Genomic DNA, 22,831 nt, shown 5'->3' on the forward strand with positions numbered 1-22,831 from the left:
TTCTGGTTAACTGTAGGGGATGGAGCATCTCTCTGCCCGCCAAGGGCAGAAGGCTGCTCGAGCCTTGCAGGGCCCACCGCAGGAAGTAGCTGCTTCAGCCAGAGTAACCCTTGTCTGTGATGGACCCCGTCCCTGCTGCAGGTTACATGCTGGCTCCCTAGGAGTGGGGCTGGCAGGAGCTGCCAGCCCCACTCCTGGGGGGCTAGCTGCAGAGCCTGCAGTGAAGCCCTTCCCCAGGGTTGGGCTGACTCCCAGAAAGCATCACTGCGGGCTTTTCAGTAGAGAGCTTATTTAAACTTTGTACCGAAGAGCCTGTTGTGCATGTAATCACTACGTTTTCAGTGGTTAACTTTTTAACCTTCCTAGCGTAAATCTATCGTTCTTTTTCTCTGCCGTCTGGTTAATTAAGCTTTCAGGATGCACTTGGGTCAAGCTTTTCTCCATAGAAATGCGGTCTGGAAATATATCTTTTTTTTTTTTTTTAAGTTGAAATTCTCACAACTTGTTTATTACCCTAGTGGCTCCAAGAAAAACGTCAAATATTGACACTCATGATAAAACTAAAGGAGTTGCTGACAGAACAGTACAGTGAATTCTGCTTATAGGGATTTTATTTATTTATTTATTGGTGACTGTTTTCATTAAACAGTCACATTTAGGGTAGCTTGTATTTAACTAGTGTGTGGAATATCTACTATGAGGTGTCATTTGCAGTGTTGTGGTATTTGATATTTCTTCTGAAAGCTTTAATTCCTGCAATGTGAAGGTGGGAATCTCAGCTTTCATTGGCGCTGATGGTTTTAGTGATCTAATTTGTATGTACAACCATCACAGTTGTGCCCACCTGTGAGGCACGCAGTTGTATGTACAAATAGAAAATGTGCAAGTGGGGACCTAGCTTTATTTGAACATCTGGCTCCAGGTATGTTGACCAGCCACAAAGAGTTGGGATCCATATGTAGAATACAAGTGTGAACCTACATTTGTCTGTATGAGCCAGATCAGCTGGGAGGAACAACTTAATCCAAAAGAACTGAGCATTGCTTACTGGATGCCTGAAAACCCCAAGGCTGTGTCTAGACTGGCCAGTTTTTCCGGATAATCAGCCACTTTTCCGGAAAAACTTGCCAGCTGTCTACACTGTCCGCTTGAATTTCCGCAAAAGCACTGACTTCCTACTGTAAGAAATCAGTGCTTTTTGCGGAAATACTATGCTGCTCCCGTTAGGGCAGAAGTCTCTTTTGCCCAAAACTTTTGCGCAAAAGGGCCAGTGTAGACAGCTGAGATTTGTTTTCCGCAAAAAAGCCCCGATCATGAAATGGTGATCGGGGCTTTTTTGCGCAAAAGCGCGTCTAGATTGGCCACGGACGCTTTTTCGCAAAAAGTGCTTTTGCAGAAAGGCGTCCGTGCTAATCTAGACGCTCTGTTCTGAAAATGCTTTTAATGGAAAACTTTTCCGTTAAAAGCATTTCCGGAAAATCATGCCAGTCTAGACGTAGCCCAACTGAGGAAGAAGGCTGTATTGGTTTAAAATCTGAGCTGGCTCAGGGAAATGAAGGCAGCTATAAAGGTAAAATATAACAAAAGCAAGATGGAGGAATCTGACAGTAACACATTTAAATCAGAAGCTAAAAACTATGGAAAATTGATTTGGGAAGTAAAGGAGCACAAGGGGAAACTTATGGCCTACAGAGGTAAGGATAATGAGGCTAAGCGTAGAATATCGCCGAGCCTCATTTGCATACGTAATGAGCCGCCATTTTTGCAGAAGAGGCTCTTGCTCCAGAAGGAGCATCTACACTTCACCTTCTTGCACAAGAAAAACCCTCTTGCGTAATGCGCTATGCAGATTATTTTCAGGAATAACGGCAATGAGCAAGAGGGTTTTTCTTGCGCAAGAAGGGGCAGTGTACATGCTCCTTCTGGCGCAAGAACCTCTTCTGCAAAAATGGTGGCTCATTAGGTATGCAAATGAGGCTCAGCGATATTTTACGCTTAGCCTCATTTGCATATTTCTGGCACAAGAAGCCACCAGTGCAGACATATTTGGAGAAAACTGTCAGACTATATTGTGGGGAGGAAGGGGGGAGAATCCTGACAATGGTGTTGATCCATTCCTTGATGGAAATGGGTAGAACTATCAATCAGTAAGTGTTTCTATTAGTATTTGTTAAATATTTGCTAATAAAAACAAATGATGTAATCACATCCTATGAGTTACACTTTCCTTTCCAGTAGTATTACAGAAGGATCTTAAACAGCAGCTGCTACAGTAAGATATTTAAATCAGTAGGTCCCGATAACTTGCATTCAAGAACTCTCAAAGAGCTGGCTACTGATTTATTTAGAATGTTAATACTGATTTTCAGAACATATTGGAACCCTGGGGAAGTTCTGGGCAAGAAAGCTAATGTTATATTAGTGTGTTAAAAGGATAAATGACGTAGATAATCAAATGCTGGTCACTATAATAACAAGCCTGAGCAAAACAGTGGAGCAGCTGATCTGGGACTCCTTTCATAAAGAATTAAAGGATGGTAGTGCAATTAATGCCAATCAACATGGGCATAAGGAAAATACTCTAGCAAACTAACTTAATCTCTTTTTTATGAAGTTACAACATTTTTTGATGACGTTAATGGTGTTGATGTAATATACAATGGCATACGATTTTAAAAAACTAGGAAGATACACACATAGCATACATTAAATTATTAGCTAACTGTTTACAGCTACACTTTTGGAACCTGACACTGATCATTGAGATACGTCAACACTATTTTGAGATACCAGAGTATCCTGAAATAGCTATCCTCTGTCTAAAAGCAAGCCAGTTATTTTGGGCTCGCTATTCTGGTGTCCCTATAAACCTCATTCTATGAGGCGTAAGGGATGTTTCAGAATAGTGTTTTATTTTGAAATTTGGTGCTGTGTAGACCGGGCCAATTGATGAAATAAGCTATTTCTAAATAGCATCGAAATAAGATACGCAATTAGCGTAGCTCAAACTGTGTATCTTATTTCACATTACGGTGCAATGTAGATGCACCTTGAGAGGGTATATTTCCAGTTGGGTCCTGCTGGGATCTATTCTGGGCTGTCTGCCACTTGACATTTATTAATAACCCAGAAAAAAAAACAAAATCATCACTGAAATTCTGCACCTGACCCAAAAAATGGGGGAGTGGTAAAAATTGGAGTGGATAGATCACTGATCCAGTGTGAATAGGACCACTTGATTTCCCGGGTCTACATTAACAATGTGTATTAATATATCCAAATGTAAATGCATCCATCTAGTAACAAAGAATGCAGGTTCTGTTTACAGGATGGGGAGAGGGGAGTTCTGTCCTGGGAAACAGACTTTGAAGAAAGTTAAGACAAGACTATGCAACACTTTAAAGTCTAACAAGATGGTTTATTAGGTGATGAGCTTTCGTGGGCCAGATCCACTTCCTCAGATCAAATTGTGGAAGAAAATTGGCATGACCATATATACCAAAGCGATACAATTAAAAAAAAAAGTGAACTCATATAAAATTGACAAATCAGATTTTAGAACAGAGAGGGGGTGGCAGGGAGGTTAGTGTCTATGGGTATGTCTACACTACCCCGCTAGTTCGAACTAGCGGGGTAATGTAGGCATACCGCAATTGCAAATGAACCCCGGGATTTGAATTTCCCGGGCTTCATTTGCATAAGCGGGGCGCCGCCATTTTTAAATCCCCGCTCGTTCGAACCCCGTGCCGCGCGGCTACACGCGGCACAAACTAGGTAGTTCGAACTAGGCTTCCTAGTTTGAACTACCTAGTTTGTGCCGCGTGTAGCCGCGCGGCACGGGGTTCGAACGAGCGGGGATTTAAAAATGGCGGCGCCCCGCTTATGCAAATGAAGCCCGGGAAATTCAAATCCCGGGCTTCATTTGCAATTGCGGTATGCCTACATTACGCCGCTAGTTCGAACTAGCGGGGTAGTGTAGACATACCCTCAGAGATAATGATATTAGAGGTGATAATTGGGGAAGCTATCTTTGTAACGGGTAAGGTAGTTAGCATCTTTGTTAAGGCCCATTCGTAAAGTGTCAAATTTAAGCATGCTTAACAAAGATGCTAACTACCTTACTTGTTACAAAGATAGCTTCCCCAATTATCACCCCTAATATCATTATCTCATAGACACTAACCTCCCCCCCCCTTGTTTTAAAATATGACTTATCGATTGTGTATGTGTTCACTTTTTTTTGATTGTATCCCTTTGGTATATATGGTCATGCCCATTTTCTTCCACAATTTGATCTGAGGAAGTGGGTCTGGCCCACGAAAGCTCATCACCTAATAAACCATCTTTTTAGTCTTTAAAGTGCTGCATAGTCCTGTCTTTTGTTTCATCAAGACCAGACTAACACAGCTACATCTCTATTACTATTTGAAGAAAGATGAGTGGGTTGCTGTAAATAACGTGAACATGAACTCCTATTGCGACACTGAGTCCAAAGGGGCTAATATAATCCTTGTATGCACACACAGGAGAATCTCTGGAAAAGAGGGATTATTTAACCTATGCATTTGGTGCCAGAGCAACAGTGGTGGGAATATGACAGCAGGACTGGACAACAATTCAAGAAAGATGTTGAAAAACTAGAACAGATTCAGAGACTAGCTTCAAGAATGATTAAATGGTTAGAAAACCTGCTTTATAGTGATAGATTGAGCTTTTTGAGTCTATTTAGCTTGACAAAGAGAAGGTTAAGGAGTGCCTTGATTAGTCTAAGTACCTGCAAGGGGAACAAATATTTAATAATGGGCTTTTCAGTTTGTCAGGGAAAGGTATAACTTGATCTAATGGCTGGAAGCTAAAGCTAGACAAATTCAGACTGGAAATAAAGTGTAATTTTTAAACGTAGCAATTTAACACTAGAACAATGTACTAAGAGATTGCTGGGCAACCTATGGCTTATGGGCCACATGGGGCCCATCAGGGTTCTGTGTGTGGCCCACAAGACATTTTGTTTACCATTACTCATACACAGGGTTGCTAGGGTTGCCAGATAGTTTCAACAAAAATACTGGACACACTTGATATTACATCACAATCTACATTACGTCTTATTTAGAAAATACCCGACATTTATATTTTCTCAATTTGTTTCCCAAACAGAAAGCTCAAATACTGGACTGTCCAGTACAAAACCGGACACGTGGCAACCCTAAGGGTTATCAGATTCCACTGGTTTCCATCTGTCATTTTTTTCATACTGATATTACTAAAGTGACACTCACACAACACAAAGGCATGTGAAGTGAGGTGCTTGCTGATCGCACACAATGTTGACTATGAGAGCTGTGCACGCCTCTGCATCCAATCAGAGTGCTGCTATGGTTCAATCAGCACACCTCACAAATTCTAAGTATGCAAGGGTAGTTAGCAAAACTACCTTACTCCAAGAGACAGTCTTGCAGCCCACAGACATGGAGGGCCACTCATGCGACCCACTCACTAGCCTAGGATGTCCATTGCTTTACTAAGGGTTGTGGTGGATTCTCCATCACAATCCATTTTAAATCAAGATTATTTCTTTTTCTAAAAGATTTGCTCTTGGAATTATGTTGGGGAAGTTCTATAGCCTGTTACCCAGGTCAGAGTAGATAATTACAATAGTCACTTATAGCCTGGGCATGTATGAAACAGGGGAGAGAACTGATTAGAAAACAATTTTATTGCTCCCAGGGGTGCCATTGTGGGAGATTAGGATGGCTATAGCCCCCCTGAAGTTTGAACCCCAGGATTTCATACTTGATGTCTGCTTAAGACACATGCCCTAGCCCGGCAGTGGCCAACCCATGGCTCGTGAGCTGCATGTGGCTCTCCTCCCCTCTCCCCAAAAGTGTGGCTCACGAAGCCACTCCTATGTCTTGTGAAGCTGCCCCTGCGCCCTTGAAAACTGCCCCTGGCTCTTTGTGCTCACGGGCAGGGGAGCCATCCAGCGCGGCCATTCAAAATGGTGTCTTCAAGATGGTGGCTGCTGGCAGGAGCCTGATGTGGCCAAAAGCATTTCTTAAAGGAGCAGTCTTTTTTTTTTTTTCTTGACCAGACGCAGTTGGGGACTTCTTTTTGTTTTGTTTTTGTTGTTGTTGTTTTGCTTGACAACTTCCCCTCTCTCCTCCTTGCCTCCCCCCCCCCCATTCTTTGCACTGTTTGCACAACTATTTTGGCTCTTTGTCTGTAATGGGTTGGCCACCCCTGCCCTAGCCCCAGAGTAAGCTCTTAACTGCAACTGAGCTTGTGTTGCTTCCATCTTTGCCTTTGAGGCAGGGAGTTTAACAGAGGGAGGCAGGGTGATTAAGATAGCAAAAGACTTGTCATTGAAAGATTCTTGGATGATCATGAAAACGTTGCCAGGTGGTCCAGGTAAGAATAAATAGCGCTGTGCTCCAGCAGTCTGCATTGGGACTAATGCTATTCAACATTCCTAAATGATCTGGAAAAAGGGTAAATGGTGAGTTAGCAAAATTTGCAGATGATGCAAAAAATTAATCAAAACAGATAAGTCCAAAGCTGATTGCATAGCGTTACAAAGGGATGTCACAAAACTGGGTGATTGGTCTACACAAGGGCAGATGGAATTCAATGTTGATAGGAGGGGAGTCTCTCAATGGCTACTAGCCAGGGTGAGCAGGGATGGTGTCCTTAGCTTCTGTTTGCCAGAAGCTGGGAAAGGGTGACAGGAGATGAGTCCTTTGATTTCTTCTGTTCATTCCTTCTGAAGCACCTGGCATTGGCCAGTGTCAGAAGACAGGATACTGTGCTAGATGAACCATTGGACTGATCCAGTATGGCTTTTCTGATGTTCATATATAGAACCCAAATGTGTCTGTCCCCCTGCTATAACTCACTAGACCCCATCTTCCTCCAGTAGCTGAGAAAGCGCCCATAAGTCCTGACAGTGGGTGGGTGTCTCTCTCCTTCTCCCTCTCCCCACAGAGTTAGTGAAGCCTTATTGAGCTTATTGTTCAGATGCCTCTTATTCCACTTATCTTGAATGGCTGAGGTTCCTAAGCCAGTCTACATATCTCCTAATTCACCACAGTCTCAGGCCTTGTCTACACTGATACACACAGCTGTCAATTTACCTTACTCCGCTTCAGCTACGCAGATAGCGTAGCTGAAGTCGATGTATTACCACAGTGTCTTCCACGCAGTGAGGGCATTGGGTGGCTGCTCTCCCATCAACTCTGGCTATTCTTCTCATCCTGGTGGAGTACAGGAGTCGACGGGAGAGCGCTTGGAGATCGATTTATCACATCTAAGCATACATGATAAATCGACCATCGACAGATCAATCCTTGCAGAATCAATCAACTGCATAGTGAAGACAAGGCCTTACTGAGCCACTGTGATGCATCCTAGGTTTTCCTGGATAGTCTGCATCAAATAAAATTGAAATCTTTTGGTTTGTAGTTAAATTTTGGACAGAAGGCAGTCACTTTTTGTACACAAAAAAATTGTTCTGTTAAACAAAACTCTCCATCAGACTCTTGATGAAAAAGTTTAGCTTAGACAGTCTAATTTTAATGGAACAGCTCCTCACAATGCTTCATCCACACCGTACTATTCATACTAATGTAAGGAGACCTTTAGTTAAATTAGTAATTTTATTAGAATTTCCACCTACCAGCACACTAACCAAAAGCTGGCCTCAGCTGCAATCAGTTCTTTGCTCAGATCAGCTGAGGCCTGCTTTGAGTGCGAAAGGTGACCCTCTGAACTTCAGTCACTTTCCCGCCCTGACATAACGCTAGCAGCTACTCCACCTGATACAAAATCATATTTGTATCTCAGTGCATGATCCTTTGAACAATTGTTGCTCAAAGACACTCGTTGGCTTCTTAGAAACACTCGATTTGATCCTTCTTGGGTATGGATAGCGAGAATCTAGGCACCAAATAAAGGGTGTCCTTTGTAATTCAGGTTCTGAACTGAAATTTGTCAAAAGATGTGTCTCTGCTTGCAGTAGGCCAACAATAAATCCCCCTTCCCATGAAGGACAGTTTTGCTGGGACAAGGTCAAATGTGAATGCTGCTTTGGCAGCAGGCGTGTTCTCCTGCTGACAAAGGGTACATCTACATCAGTGTTTCTCAAAGCGGTCCACAGATCCACTCTGAGAGCTGCTGCTTGGCCACTCTGGTTTGTTTACTTACCAGCTCTGCAGCCACAGAGCCTTACAGCTCCCAATGGGTGCAGTTCGCTGTTTGCAGCCAAGGGGAGCCGTGGGAAGCAGCGTGACCTGCAGCCAATGGGAACCGCGAGGCTCCGTGGCTGTGGAGCCAGTAAGTAAACCAACCAGAGATGCCTGGTAGCAGCTTTCTCAGAGTGGCTCCATGGACCACTTTGAGAAATGCTGATCTACGCTATGCAGTTTTGTTAACAAAACTTAGGTTGACGCTTAAAAGTCGACACAACTACCATCTGGCAATTTTTTTCACACTTGCTCTCTCTGTTAACACATCATGTCCATATTGGGGGCAACCTCATCAGCAGTGTGAACTGTGCACTGTGGGTATGGATTCCACAGTGCCGTGTTGTGATAAGGCAGAGCGGATCCCTGTGCTTCTTGGGACTCCCACAGCCTCCTCCCACAGTTCTCCCAAGATTCCCAGGTTCTCCCACAGCCTCCTCAGCTACTGGGAGCAGAACTGAGTAGCTCTATGAGCTCGCCTTGCTGAGGACTGTCAGAGCACAGCGTAGCCTGCTTCCCTCCCCCTGCAGCAGCAGTCTGTCTGCTGCTGTGTTCCTACTGCAGGGCAGAATAGGAGCAGTTCAATAATTTGTTCTGTTTGTTCCTTAAACGGAGCAGCACACTCAGCTGTCAGACACTTTCTGGAGAGGTGCATGCCTGCAGAGCAGCAGAGATCAAAACACTGAGGAGAGCCATCAGAGCAGGCATTGTGGGATATAAGTGGAAGCCAGTTCTGTGACAAAACAAACAGCAGAGTCAACACTGACTTTGTTGGTAACAATGGGAGGGGAAATTCTCTCTCAGGGATGGTAGTGTTTTGTCAGCAGAATTGGGTATTTTTCCCAGCAAAAGTCACATTGCAGTGTGAATGCTCTGACTGTTTTGTCAACGAAAGGCTGTTTTTGGTGACAAAACTTGGTAGCATAGACAAAGGCAAAGCAAAAGCCACTTATTGGAGTGGAAGTATTTTGTCAGCAAAAGGGCTGACAAACAGAATTCACACATGCTGACTTTCAGTGATTGGGCTGTGTCAACACCGCTTTGTTGCTAAAAGCTGTGTGGTGTGTATGCCCAAAGTTACTCATCTTTCAAAACTAATGCACACTTTGGAGCCTGCTCTACTTGTACCATTCTGGGATGATGGCCTGCTCTGTTAATTCAAGAGTGTTCTTCAGACCAGGTGAAGTGACTGTTAGATGCTAACTGTAACACTATACCTCTTTCACACTTGGAATGTGTGAAATGCGTGAATTTACAAAGGGATTCTGCCACTGATATCCTCTATCATCTTGAGCAACTTATTGTGCTAGATGGGCCTTAGTTTCATCATCTGTGCTACAGTAAATTTGATGCATGACCACTGCTTTACCAGCGGTGGGTGTTAGAAGAATATTTTGAAGCAAGCTTCCCTGTGCACTATGTTCTCTGTATTTTTAAATTTTGTGAGTAGGTGTTCATTTCTGAGCATTCTCTTGACAAAGGGCTGTTGAACAGGAAGATGGCTGGCTTCCCGAGATAACTTCTATAGGATGACATTCCACAAGAGGGTGTTCCGTGACCATAGAGGATGTACTGCACAAAGTACTAGTGAACGGTACATGTAGGTATTATTTCAGATGATTCTTCCTCTGCCACTAAAGCCTGGCAATGTGACCTGACAGTGTTGAAGTCTGTAGCTCCCTAGCAGAAACTGAAAACAAAATCTGTGTGGCGCGAGGTATCTCTGCAATAGCTCTGAACAGTCATTCACTTGACTCCATGTAACATTCAGATGTTAGCTTTCTAAAATACTGAGTTTTGGCATCTTGGCATTTTGAGTCTCATGACACTAGGTATTTTTATTTTAAAACTCCAGCTCTTGGAGGCATGTGAGAATTTCAGCATTCATTAAAAAAATTCTAGCCTTCATCTTTGCAGAGAGTTTGATAACATGAAGTCTAAAGATTCAATAACCAGAAGGCAAAAGAAAGAGCCACATTTTTAAAGTCTCATACATTTTAAGCCAATTTCATAATTTTGGAGGAGGGACCAGATTCATGATTATTCAAAGCTTGGAGCTGATAATACTATAGATCCTCAGATTCCTTTGTGAAGAGAGCAGAGGTGTATGGATCATCTAAGTATGTTTTGTTTTATTTGTTTGGCTAATTTTGTAAATATGCACAAGCATTTCTACATGGCTACAAAGAATGACTATATAAGGAAGCTATACCTCAATCTTGCCTAATAGCCCCAAAGGGCCATTTAAAATAAAAACCAACAATTCAGTTACAAAGAATTTGTGGGTATAATATAGCTTTCTAATTAGCATCTCTGGGAATAAGCTACAAAAAACATATCAAATGTATTGTCAAGATCAATTAAATGTGTTATTGGCTAGCTCTGACCTCTTCATTCTAGTTTTAGTTTTGTGTTGATGACTATGTTGTTGCAATCTACCTTCACAGTGAAACAGAGAGCCCATTTGTGCATGGTACAGCTTTATCTTTGAAAGGTATGTGTTCCCACGAACGCACCAAACAGAAAGCGGTAATCTCTGCAGCCACCGGGCTTGGATTTTCCACATGCATTAGCATTTCAAAATCTTTCTTTTAAAAAATAAAATAAAATAAAGGTGTGATAACAGTATTACTAGCCAATAAAACATCAGAAGAATAGACTAGAAAAGTAGCCAGACAGTATTTGCTAAATAAAATTAGGACAAGGATATGGGACATCTCTGTAGATGAAATTTACTTAGCTGTAATATTTCAAAGGGTTCAATTGTTGCCATTTTTAGAATTTATGGATGGGATTTTCATAAGTTAGCTGAGGGAGTTAGCCACCCAACTTTCTTAAATGCTTATGTAGATAGCACCTGGTTTGTATTGCAATAATGCCAGAAGGTCTAACCCAAACTGGGGCCCCATTGTATTGGTGCTGCACAGATGCACAGTGAATCTGTGTCCTCGAGTATTCAAATCTAAATAAGCCAGTCAAATAAGAGGATGGCAGAAAGCATCGTATTGCTGTTTTATTAGTAGGGGAAATTGAAGCACCAGCTTTGTGACTTGTCCAAGGTGTTCTAAGAAGTATTTCAGAGCCAGGTATTGAACCCATCTCTCCTGTATCCCAGTTCAGAATTAAATACTTAATTCTCAGTGATAGGAACAGACTTTGGGAGCTTTGAAAGGGGAGGGGCATATGTCCACAAAGCAGCGGAGATCAAAACACTAAGCAGAGCTATCAGGGCAGGCATTGTGGAATACTGTTGGAAGCCAGTTCTGTGGACAAAACAAACAGCAGTTTGGCTGTGCCAGGGAGGCTGCGCCTAGCTCCAGCTGTGCTGGAGCAAGCTTCCCGGGCTGAATGCAGGGCAGCTGGACGGGAGCAAAAAGGAGCGGCTTCCCGGCCAGCTGGGCATAGTGCTCAGCCAGGGTGCACCACGCTCCACATGGGCTGGTACAGAGGAGAAGCTGCCTGGCCAGCTGGCTGTGGCCTTCAGCCCGGAGGAGGCTGAACCGCGCTCCAGCTGATCGAGCGGCTTCCCCTCTGCGCCTGCCCACGTGGAGCTTGGTGCACCCTGGCTGAGCGCCCTGGCCAGGAAGCCGCTTCTCTTCGCTCCTGCCCGGCTGCCCTGCGCTCAGCCCGAGAAGCTTGCTCCAGCACAGCTGGAGCTAGACGCAGCCTCCTGGGCTGAGTGCAGGGCAGCCAGGCTGGAGGGAAGAGAAGTAGCTGCCCGGCCAGCTGGCCATGGCGTTCAGCCAGGGTGAACCAAGCTCCACGTGGGCAGGTGCAGAGGAGAAGCCGCCGATCAGCTGGAGCACGGGGCAGCCTCTTTCAGCTGAAAGCCACAGTCAGCTGGCTGGGGTGTTTCAGCCCTCCCAGCTCCCACCTCGCAACTACTCACCTGTGTTGTTTCTCAGTGAATAGCTGCTCCTCAGATGAGGAAATCTAATGTAAATGTACTGAGCAGGCGCGCAGTTCAGAGAGGGCTCAAGGCTACTCTTAGAGACCCTGAGATCTACTGGTAGATCACGATCTACTGGTTGGTGACCATGGACCTAGGCTAATGAGTGGGCCGCACGAGTGGCCCCTCCTTCACCTCAGTGGGCCATGGGTTTGTTGTAACCAAAACAATCTTCCAGATAATGTGCAACCAAGACAATCTTCCAGATAATGCGCTTACGTACCTAGAATTTGTGGGGTGTTCTGAACCAATGTTGTGTGCAAACAGCACACAACTCCTTTCACATGCCCTTGCATGTTACTCTTGTGATACTGATGGGGAAAAAACTATGCTGATGAAAACCAGCAGAATCTGGCAATTGTCATTGTGCACCCCCACCTCCCCACACACACAGAACACCGATGGGCCGCATGCCCATGGTTCCAGAGTGACTATGTACACTCTGTGCCTTCACAGCTTCTACGTTGCACCACCCCCACAAAGCAACTGATGCTTGCATCAGCCACAGCCCAAGGCTACCAGGGCTCAAAGGACTTTCCTTAAAATGGCTGCTTCCATCTGCTCCTGGCCAGGGCAGGGCTGGCATCAGAACTGAGAGTAAAGAGTGTCTCTCCTGTGCTTTTAGTGGCCTCTAAATTGGCATCCAGGATGCAGGCGGAGGAAGTCATCTGATTCTAGCTCAGAAATATGAAGAGCTGATGTGGGGGGTGGAAAGGAGTAGATTAGGTCAGGAAGTCTGCAAGTGGGAGAGGGAACTGACTGGCTATTAGAAGGGGAGACTGGGGCTTGCAGGCAAGCAGACTGGCACCAGACACTGAAGAGTGGGGAGACTGGGAGCTGGTGAGAGAAATTGGGGGTAGGCACCGGGAACCAGTTGCCTTGCAAGGATGATGTTGAGTTTGAATAAGGTGGGACGGAGGGAGAGGCACTACATACTATTTGGGGGGAAATGGGCAGAGGGGAGGAGCAATACATCCTAAAAAGGACAGGGATATGCTAAGTAAGATCTGGACAGGGTGATTGGTGCAGAGTGTGGTGGTGGTGGGAGGGGGGAGATTGGTTCTTTGCAGTATTCCCAGAAGAGATCAGGCGTGGCTATGCAAGGAGACTGGGATGAGAAGCTGGAGGAAGAGAGACTGAGCAGGCAGGAGGATGGGATTGGGAGACATGGAGCTAGGGATGTGGAAGAGTCAGAAATGAGGCAGACAGGTTGAAGGGGATGGAGCAAAAGGGGTCAAGCTTGAGAGGAGCAAAAGTCTGTACCTACTGGATCATACCCCTCTCCCCAAAATTCTTGAGTTTCACTATTTCTCTGCTGTTGGCAAATGCCATAAAACTGAACATAAGAACAGCCATACTTGGTCCGACCAAAGGTCCTTCCAACAGTGGCCAAAGCCAGGTGCTCCAGAGAGAACGAATAGGTAAGCAAGTATTGCCCCTGTCACCCATTCCTATCTTCTGACAAACAGAGGCTAGGGACACCATTCCTACCCATTCTGGCTAATAGTCAATAATAGACCTCTCCTCCATGAATTTATCTAGCTCTTTTTTAACCTGTTACGGTCCTGGTCTTCACAACATCTTCTGGCAAGGAGTTCCATAGGTTGACATGTGAAGAAATACTACTTTTTGTTTGTTTTAAAACTGCTACCTATTAATTCCATTTGGTGATCTCTAGTTCTTGTGTATGGCAACAAATAAAGAAAAGCTACTTTATTCACACATGATTTGATAGAGCTGTATCATATCCCCCCTTAGTCTCCTCTTTTCTAAGCTGCAAAGTCCCAGTTTTATTATTCTCCTCATGTGACAGCCATTCCAAACCCCTAATCATTTTTGTTGCCCTTTTCTGAATCTTATCCAATGCTAAGATATATTTTTTGAGACAACCACATCTGCATGCTGCATTCAAAACGTAGTGTACCATGAATTATATAGAGGCACTAAGATATTCTGTCTTACTCTCTATCCCTTTTTTAACGAGTCCTAACATTCTGTTTTCTTTTTTGACTGCTGCTGTACATTGTGTGGATGTTTAGAGAACTATTCACAATGACTCCAAGATCTCTCTTTAGTGGTAATAGCTAAATTAGTCCCCATAATTTTGCATATATAATTAGGATTGTTTTCCAATATGTATTACTTTGCATTTATCAACATTGAAATTCATCTACCATTTTCTTGCCTAGTGACCAAGTTTTGTGAAATCCTTTTCAAGCTCTTTACAGTCTGCTTTGGTCTTAACTATCTTGAGCATTTTAGTATCATCTGCAAATTTTGCCACCTCACTGTTTTCCCCTTTCTCCAGATCATTTATGAATATGTTGACATGACTAGTTCCCTCTCTTCATTCTGACCAGCAAAATGTGTCCTATTTCTTTACCCCTCCACAGTATGCTGGCTCACGTATGGAATGAAAATCTACTATTGCTATTAGTTACTGTGCTATCTCAAGTGACAGAGGCCTGTGTGGACAAGCTAGAGTACAGGCAGTCCCTGGGTTACGTACAAGATAGGGACTGTAGGTTTGTTCTTAAGTTGAATCTGTATGTAAGTTGGAACTGGCGTCAGCCACTGCTGAAACTGATCAGTTTCAACCGCGGCTGAATCTGGATGCCAGTTCTGACTTACATACAGATTCAACTTAAGAAACCCAGGCGTCCCCAAGTCAGCTGCTGCTGAAACTGATCAGCGGCTGATTCCAGGAAGCCTGGGGCAGAGCAACTCTGCCTCGGGCTTCCTGTAGTCAGCCGCTGGTCAGTTTCAGCAGCGGCTGACTTGGGGACGGCTGGGGCAGAGCAGCTGGGGTGCTGCTGGGTTGCTCCAGTGGCGCGGCTCCTCGGCGCTACTGGAGCATCCCAGCAGCACCCCAGCTGCTCTGCCCCAGGCGTCCTGATTCAGCCGCTGCTGAAACTGACCAGCAGCGGCTGAATCAGGATGCCTGGGGCAGAGCAGCTGGGGTGCTGCCGGGTTGGTCCGGAGCGGCGCTGCGGGACCAACCCGGCAGCCCCCAGCTGCTTTACCCCAGGGGTAGGCAAGAAAAGCCTGGTCTGCTGGGGGGGGGGGGACACTAGCTCCCCCCCCCCCCCAGCAGACCAGGGGGATAGGAGCAAAGCTGCGGAGCACGCCTGCAGCGGGACAACCCAAGCGCGCCCAGACTGTCCCGCTGCGGGCGTGCTCAGCGGCTTTGCTCTCCGTCTCCCTGGTCTGCTGGGGGGGTCCAGCGGCTTTGCTGGACCCCCCCAGCAGACCAGGGAGACCGGGAGAAGCTTTTCTCGCCCCGGAGGACACGGGTGGCGACTCGCCGCCCGTGAGCTCCGGGGCGAGAAAAGACCCGTTCGTAAGTGCGGGTAAGTCGGATCCGCGTAAGTCGGGGACTGCCTGTAGTGTTTCTTAAACTTTTTAAGACCGAGGAACACCAACAATTTTTTTTTATGAGGAACACCAAGGATTTTTTGTTGGGGGGGGGGGGAGGGAAAGGGGGAAAGTTATTGAGGGGAAAAGAAGAGTCGGGGGAAATTTATTGATCAAAAAAAGGGCACCTGCCCCTTTAAGGGTGCCCATTTTGAATTCTGTTGTTCTCCAACAGCGTTTAAGAAACACTGAGCTAGAGTTTCCAACCATACTGACCACAGATTTGGATGTCAATGTGATACTGCATGATGAAATATGAATTTTTGTTTGCTTTTTTTATAAACCAAGGAATTTAAACTGTTAAGGTTGCAAAATCAAGGACCGAAATTTTAAATATTATAATTAAGGTTGCCTATACTACCTTGATGTTCTTTAACATATTTGTGTGTAGCACATAACTAAGACAGACTGTGTGATGTATTCTCAAAATACAGCACTAAGTGTTCTTTTGAAAAGGTCAGAAAAATAGTTAACTAAAACCTGTCCAGTTTCTTTTGTGCTCTGCTTGTGTGTGGAAGACAGATTTCAGAATAGCTTTTCACATATCAGATGAATAATATTTAGGAGGAGTAGGGATGTGAAATAGTCTTTTTTTTAGGGTGGGCATTTCATTTTATTGGTGATTAATCTCCACGTGTCCATATAAATGGAGTGAGATCCTACTGAAGGTCTCAACACTTCATATGCAGTTGAAAAGGTCAGCATGTACCATATAGGAAATTCCTTTGTATTTTAATTGATTTTTAGGCTCAGATTGAACAGGTGTGTCTTTCTTCATTACTAACTGTTGTTTTATTGCTTCACCTGACACTATGCAAAATGCATTCACACAACTGCTACATTTACATTATTGTCTAGAAATAATAAGACTGATGCTGGAAATCAGGCAACCACTTCCCTATCAATGCTCCAAATGAAGAAATTTGCTGTCAGCTACACTGACCCACCGCTAAACTGAAAAGCCCTGCAACACTTTATGTGAAAGCATTTGACTTCTCAAATATCAGTAAATCAGTGTTGCTTGTTCTGCCAGGAGCGTCTGCACTGTTTTTGCTGTCTGACCAATAGCACTGAAGCCAAAGACATGCAACAAACAGTTCCACAATGAATCTAATGAATCTTAGATATTTGTAGGTTTGGAAAGAGAGGTTTTTGACCAAAAAATCTTTCTTTGTGTTAGCAGCATAAACTAATAATTCAGGATTGTTTTTCTCAGCAAGGGGACAGGCAGAATAATCTAAAAGGTCTCTTCTATCTCCTATGATCTCTACTGGTGAAGGAAAATATCAGAACAAGTTATACATCAAAGTAAACATCCCAAATTTCTTATGGATACTTTAAAAAAAATCCCTAAAGCCAACTCCACACAGCAGGTACACTCCATTATTTGACAATGTATGTTGAACATGGAAACAAAAGTATAGAGATCAAGGATAAAATATGTAATCTAAAATCTCAAATTTCTAAAATGTCTACAATATCCATTAAAGCTGTTCATTAACCTAGTCTAGCATATTTACAAAACAAAAAAATACATGTGTGTGTATATATATAGTTTTTAATAGGCACCAGTAACATGGAGTAAATATTTAGTGACCTTCCTTTTATTTATTCTATTCTTTGTTACTCACCCCTGAGTGCTGCTTCTTGCTCAGAGCACATCGAATGCAGCAGCTTGATCTAAGGAGGAAAATGATTAGGTTCCTTTCAGCCTTTCTTATTGTTATCACTTGAAATTTCTTCACCTCTTCTTTTAAAGTAGCATAAAAACGTAAAGGCAGGCCCTTTCAGGGTCTAGACGAATTCTGTTTACATTGTGTACAAAGAATGAATGCATTTCCTATTTTAACCAGGAAAATTGCGTCCTCGCTGACAGCTGCCTGGAGCATTTATACTATACTGTGTGTCATTGTAAAATCCTGTGCAATGTTCAAAATCGGGCTTGATTTTCTAAATGGAGGCCAGATGGAAATCTGCAAATCAACTTGTCTTCAGCCTGCAAGTTTCTCTTTCCTGTAGCACAAACTGAAAGTCCCTGTTCATTTCACAATGCTTTTTAACTGGATACCTTGAAGAAGAAAAGGAGGACATTGAAAGGCCCACAGATCCATCCTGGTACTGAAACCATACCTCCTAGATATCTTGTAGCTCACTAAGGTTCTTCTGCTAACCCCACAGTAGCTGTTACTCAGCTCCCACGTTAAACGCATGATTCCTTTCTCCCTAGGCAATTTATAGCACTGTCAGCAAATGCTGCAGCCACCATTTGAAAGGATTCCAGCCTAAATTACAGTAGTGAAAGCCTGCTCAAAGCATCCTTGCTTGTTTTGTTCCCCCCGGAATACTTAAATTTAATCACACTCTCCACCCGACCTTCACCATGCTCTCTTTGACATAGACTAACAAAGCTTTTCCTTCCTCTTCCAATCTTAAATGCCTTTATTAGGGGGACTCAACATTCAAATGTTTTGGAAAGGCAGATATTCAGCATTAGAGCAAAGAAGCAGAAACAAAAAAGGAAGACGCCCTGTGAACAGCTGCACAGCTCTGTGCTTCAAGCAAGCAATATATCAGCACATTTTTGTACATTGTTTTGTCACGGGGGGGTATTTTTACCATCTAAATTTTAATTAACTGCATCTTTCCTGCACTAGGGCAAATGCAGACTTGAAATCACAACTGCTGCCCTGCTGGTTTGTATTGCTTCAACACAGAGAAGAATTATAAAACCTTAACCTTCTGGTTTGACAGTGTATGTGCTTCCAAGGCATTGATACAGAATCAGCCAAAGCAAGAGTTACAAGAATTCTTGTGCTCTTTATGTGATTAATAAATATTCATGTTTCTCTACTGACATCTAATTCTGCCAGCTGATCCAGCTCCCTACAGACTGTCCATAAAAGACCTTGTTCCTATTAATGAACACCTTTATCTTGAACGTGTTGGTGTAGAGGAAATATTGGATATTTGCTCAATGTAGTCAAGATGACATTTTTTCCACTTTAAAACACCTTATATACAAGATGGGACTCTGGGAAGAGAATAAATTATGGTGGGAAAAATTACTTAAATATTTTGGGTAAATTTTGTTAATCAGTCAACAAAACACTTTTTTCAATACAGGCTGAAAAAGCACAAGCAAGACATTTTCATAGTTCCTCCTTGCTACATCTGGACTGGTTACAATCTAAGAGCCTTTGCAATCAGTGAGCTAGATTCTTTTTAGCTGCAAGTTAAATAGACTTAACATATTTCCCTGATTATCTACTATTATATTTAAGAGTTTATCTGTGAACATCTGTTTTTCATGAACTCCTCCTAAATGGTAAGAGTTAGGCCCACCAGATTTGGTATCCAGCTTCCTTTATCATAACTTAAAGCAAGGTAAGTGTTTGGTTGTGCCAGGCCAACAGGTTGTGCCTGGATTGCTTTGTTTCTTATAAAATGGAAAAGGAGAGATCTGGTATGATGAAGTTATACTGTAGAATGACCACAAGTGTGCAGCAAGAGGCCAGATATGGGGACCAGGACCTAAGTTCCCTATAAGCTGCATGGCTGTGCAGCCATTTAATGAGCCCTGTTGTAGCCAGACAAGAGCTCTCCCCTCCCCCCCGTCACATCCATCTTGCTTCCCCTCTGAGGTGCCTGGAGCATACAGGGCAAAGGGAGCAATAAAATCAGCATAGTCTTTGAAGCCTTGACAGAGGCCCGGAGATGCTGGCTTATCTGACCCTGGATAACTGTAAACATAGATACGAGAGGGTGATCAAGCCAATAAGCTGACCTAGAGGCTGCAAGAACTGCCCTTGGTTGGCACCTATATTGATACGATCACACACAGTCGTCCCTGGGAGAGGAATCTCCCACTGAGAAAAGAATGGTCAGTATTCCCAATTTACTTATCTCTCTTACAAGTGTAAATTAAGTTCACAACTCCCTTGAAAGAACTGGCATCACAAAGACTAACGGGTACCATTTGACATCACAGATAAGAAAGAGAAATACGTGACCCCACGGGTATAAAGATGGGTCCAGTAGCCCACTCATGCTGAGTGTCAATCCACCCTTTTCCTGCTGGTTGGGTTAGGTGAATTGCCTCCCAAGGTCCATGGGGACGCCCACCTCGTATTTCGTCTTTCCAAGGAATTGAGGGACTGATCCTGGCCTGACACGCTGGAATCGAGTGATGCAGAAGGGGGTAAAAATTATACCAGTATGTGTCCTTTTGTTTTAGTGTATGCATAGAATAGAGCTCTTTAAAGATTAAGCTGTCACTTGGTACCATTATTTTTCTATCTCCTTTTTCCTTTGTAACCATTTTTAAGATCTGTATTTGCTAGCAGTTAAGAAATAGAGCAATAGCCATTGTAACCATATGCTTTAGAAGTCTCTTTAATAAACCTGTAAATGGTTAAATTTTAACCTGGCTCCTTCAGTTGCTGTAACAGAACCAAACACAATTTAAAAGAACTCCAGCTGGTCATAGGGGCAGACGCAGGCAGAGCTGGGCATTTGGATCGTGTCGCCTCCAGGGGGCAGATCCAGAGGGGCATCCATCAGCTTTCCATAGGCTGCCCGCTGCAAAGGGACCCCGATCCTAGCAGCTAAAGACACGGGCGTAATAAGCTCTCCCTGCAAACTTTGGGGCATCTGTCAGCCTGTTGGCTGTCCGCTGCGAAGGGACCTCGGTCCTAGCAGCTAAAGACACGAACGTAAAAACTTTGGGGCGCCCGTCTGCCTTCCCTAGGCTGCCTGCTGCGGAGGAACCTTGCGTTCTAGCAGTTGAAGACTTGGGTGTATAACACACACGCCACACACTGCCCTGACCATTGGCTGACACCTGTGCAGAGGCTTAGAGCTCCCTCACAGTTTGGGAGCTCAGCTGACCAGTGAGGGGAAGGGCCATTTGAGCAGCTTCTGGAGCGGTCTGCTTCCAACAGGGGAGCTCAAAGAACAGGTAAGGAGGGGACATAAGGAGGAAGGAAAGAGGGAAGAAAGGAGGAAGAGAAAAGGAAGGGGAGAGCAATTGGCTGGAGGGGAGGGGAGTTTAGAAAAGAGGCAGAAACCCAGCATTCTCCTCAAGTCTCCTGGGCTAGGAAGAGGGGGTAGGAGGGAAGCTGACTGCATGGAGTAAGTGGGGGCTGGCACTGAGGTGAGGTGAAGGCAGTAGGGAGTGAGTTTGTGCTGTGTGTCCTGGGGTGAGGTGGGAGGGGGTGGAGAGTTTGTGCTGAATCCTGACTCCCAGTTACACTGCTTGTACCTGAAAGTTTGAGAAGCAGGATTTTATCCTAGCCCCCCCCCCCCCCCAACCTGGGCTGGGGGGAGCAGATTGCACAGGGCTAGGTGGGGGAAAGGAAGTGGGTGGGTGCTGACATCTGTGCAGTGAGATGGAGCTGGGAGGAGTTTGAGGTTTCCTGACTCACTTACTGCAGTCCTCTCTGGCTGTCTGGGTTGGAGGGAGGGGTAGATGGGAAAGGCTAGTAAGGTAAGAAAGAAAAAGATTCTTTTAACAAAATTTTTTGAGTGTTACAGATATCTGAAACTCTAATCTTAATTGTTTAAAAAATCCTGTGTTACTAATAAATACATGGTATATTGTATTGTATTGCATTGAGGCCAGATCTTTGCTATATGGTAGAGTTCTGGCTCTGATGAGTTGGAAGTAGCAAGTATCAGGTGTGATGCTAGTTGTCTGGTAGAATGAAACTATATTTCCAAACCCTTTCAAAAACATGCATCTGTCTATAAACTCTGAAGCCATGTGTTAATTTGTTCTGGAGCTTCTACTCTCAGAATTTGAGACACACATACAAGGTGACAGTTTAAAATCAGGAAAACCTTCATCTGTTTTTTTTACACTTGTTTTTGTATAACATGAATCCTAAACATTCCCCAGAGAAACTATATAAGCCTTAGTGAATGCCTTTTACTTTACTTTCCAGTGTCAGTAAATACTGTATTATTTGCAAGGAGAGCATGGCTATTTGTAGTTGACTCATATTTGTTTAGCATCTTAAAGCTGAGCTATGTGTGGATAATATGCATTTTGGTGTGTTTACTAGCTCGAGTTGTTAGAAAGGATAATACATGTACTCCAAGGACAGTTTTAATTTTCTTTATTTGATTTCATATTAAATACTGTAAACATTGTTCGTTGTTAACTGTCATGTGTTTTAATATATTCCATACTCATGGACTATTTAAAATATATATGTGGGGTTTTTTGTATTGGTGGTGCATATCCACACACTACCTCAATATTAGTGTTGCACATGAGAAATTTCAACTCACCCAAGGATAGAAAATGTTAGAGGGAACACTGACCAAGACAGCTGTAATCTGAGAGGGCAGGGGTGGAGAAAGGAACAGCTGCCTTCCATATATATCAGAGATTTTGTCTGTGTAGCTATCCGTCCTCCAGCTGGGGGAAATGCATCCCTCCTTGTACTGTGCCCACTACAGCAGCCATGGAGGGGTGCTTTTCACCTGGACTAAAGTTGCTGTGATGAGAGGGCGCGGGGGTAGTCCTCTCTCACTGGGGCAGCCTGTATACTGAATCCCTCCTCCTCAGTCCCACCCCAGAGCAATGATTTACATGAAGAAAAACAACAATTAAAGATCCGAGCAATGCCCAGTAAATCTTCTAGTATGCAATAATCAAAATGTAATGCTTCAAACAGTTCTGGAAAAGATTTGTGGTTTAGAGCAGCAAGAAATTGCAAGACAACTCAGACTAGCATGCCGAAACTATTAATATAAATTCATTTCCAATGTCAGGATAAAATTTTCTAAGTGTCTAAGTTGGATGCTCTCGAAAATTTTATCCCAGACCTAAAGTAAATCATTGTCACTATTCTCACTGTGAGATGGGTGTGCATAAGACCACTCTAACTGAACTTACACATTTTTGCAAAGTTCTTCAGTTTCCTTGGTGCCTTTTCTAAAGCTTCCTCCATTTGTTGTCCATAGGAATTTAGGCTTGGTTTACATTGGGAGTTTAGGTCAAACTTAGTCACATTAGGTTGTTTTTTTAAATGAGTCTATACTATCAAGCCTATTCCATTGACTTAAAGGGCCATTAAAGTCTACTTCTATGCTCCTGCTTTCACGATGAGTAACTGGTAAATTTGATCTTGTATGGTTGATCTTCCAGTGGTGTAGACACAACATTGTAAAAGTCAACATTCTTGGCCTCTCGGAGGTATCCCACAGCGCCCTGTGATGATCCATC

The 22,831-nt window shown here is 43.8% G+C and overlaps 1 protein-coding gene across 2 annotated transcripts in view; it reads right to left on the bottom strand.

The window, feature by feature from the left end:
• The window catches only part of PHACTR3 (phosphatase and actin regulator 3), a 205,557-nt gene that overhangs the window by 133,360 nt on the left and 49,366 nt on the right, over positions 1–22,831 (bottom strand). The window contains exon 2 of one of the 2 annotated variants that reach the window (XM_075901115.1): positions 17,232–17,280. The exons of the other annotated variant lie outside the window; for it this stretch is intronic. Within the exon in view, the coding sequence (XP_075757230.1) occupies positions 17,232–17,262 (31 nt within the window). The 5' untranslated portion in view covers positions 17,263–17,280. The remainder of the gene's footprint in view (positions 1–17,231; positions 17,281–22,831) is intronic. 2 annotated transcript variants of the gene reach the window in all.

The sequence above is a fragment of the Pelodiscus sinensis genome, chromosome 18, assembly GCF_049634645.1.
Source record: "Pelodiscus sinensis isolate JC-2024 chromosome 18, ASM4963464v1, whole genome shotgun sequence".
In the NCBI taxonomy this organism is placed as follows: Eukaryota; Metazoa; Chordata; order Testudines; family Trionychidae; genus Pelodiscus; species Pelodiscus sinensis.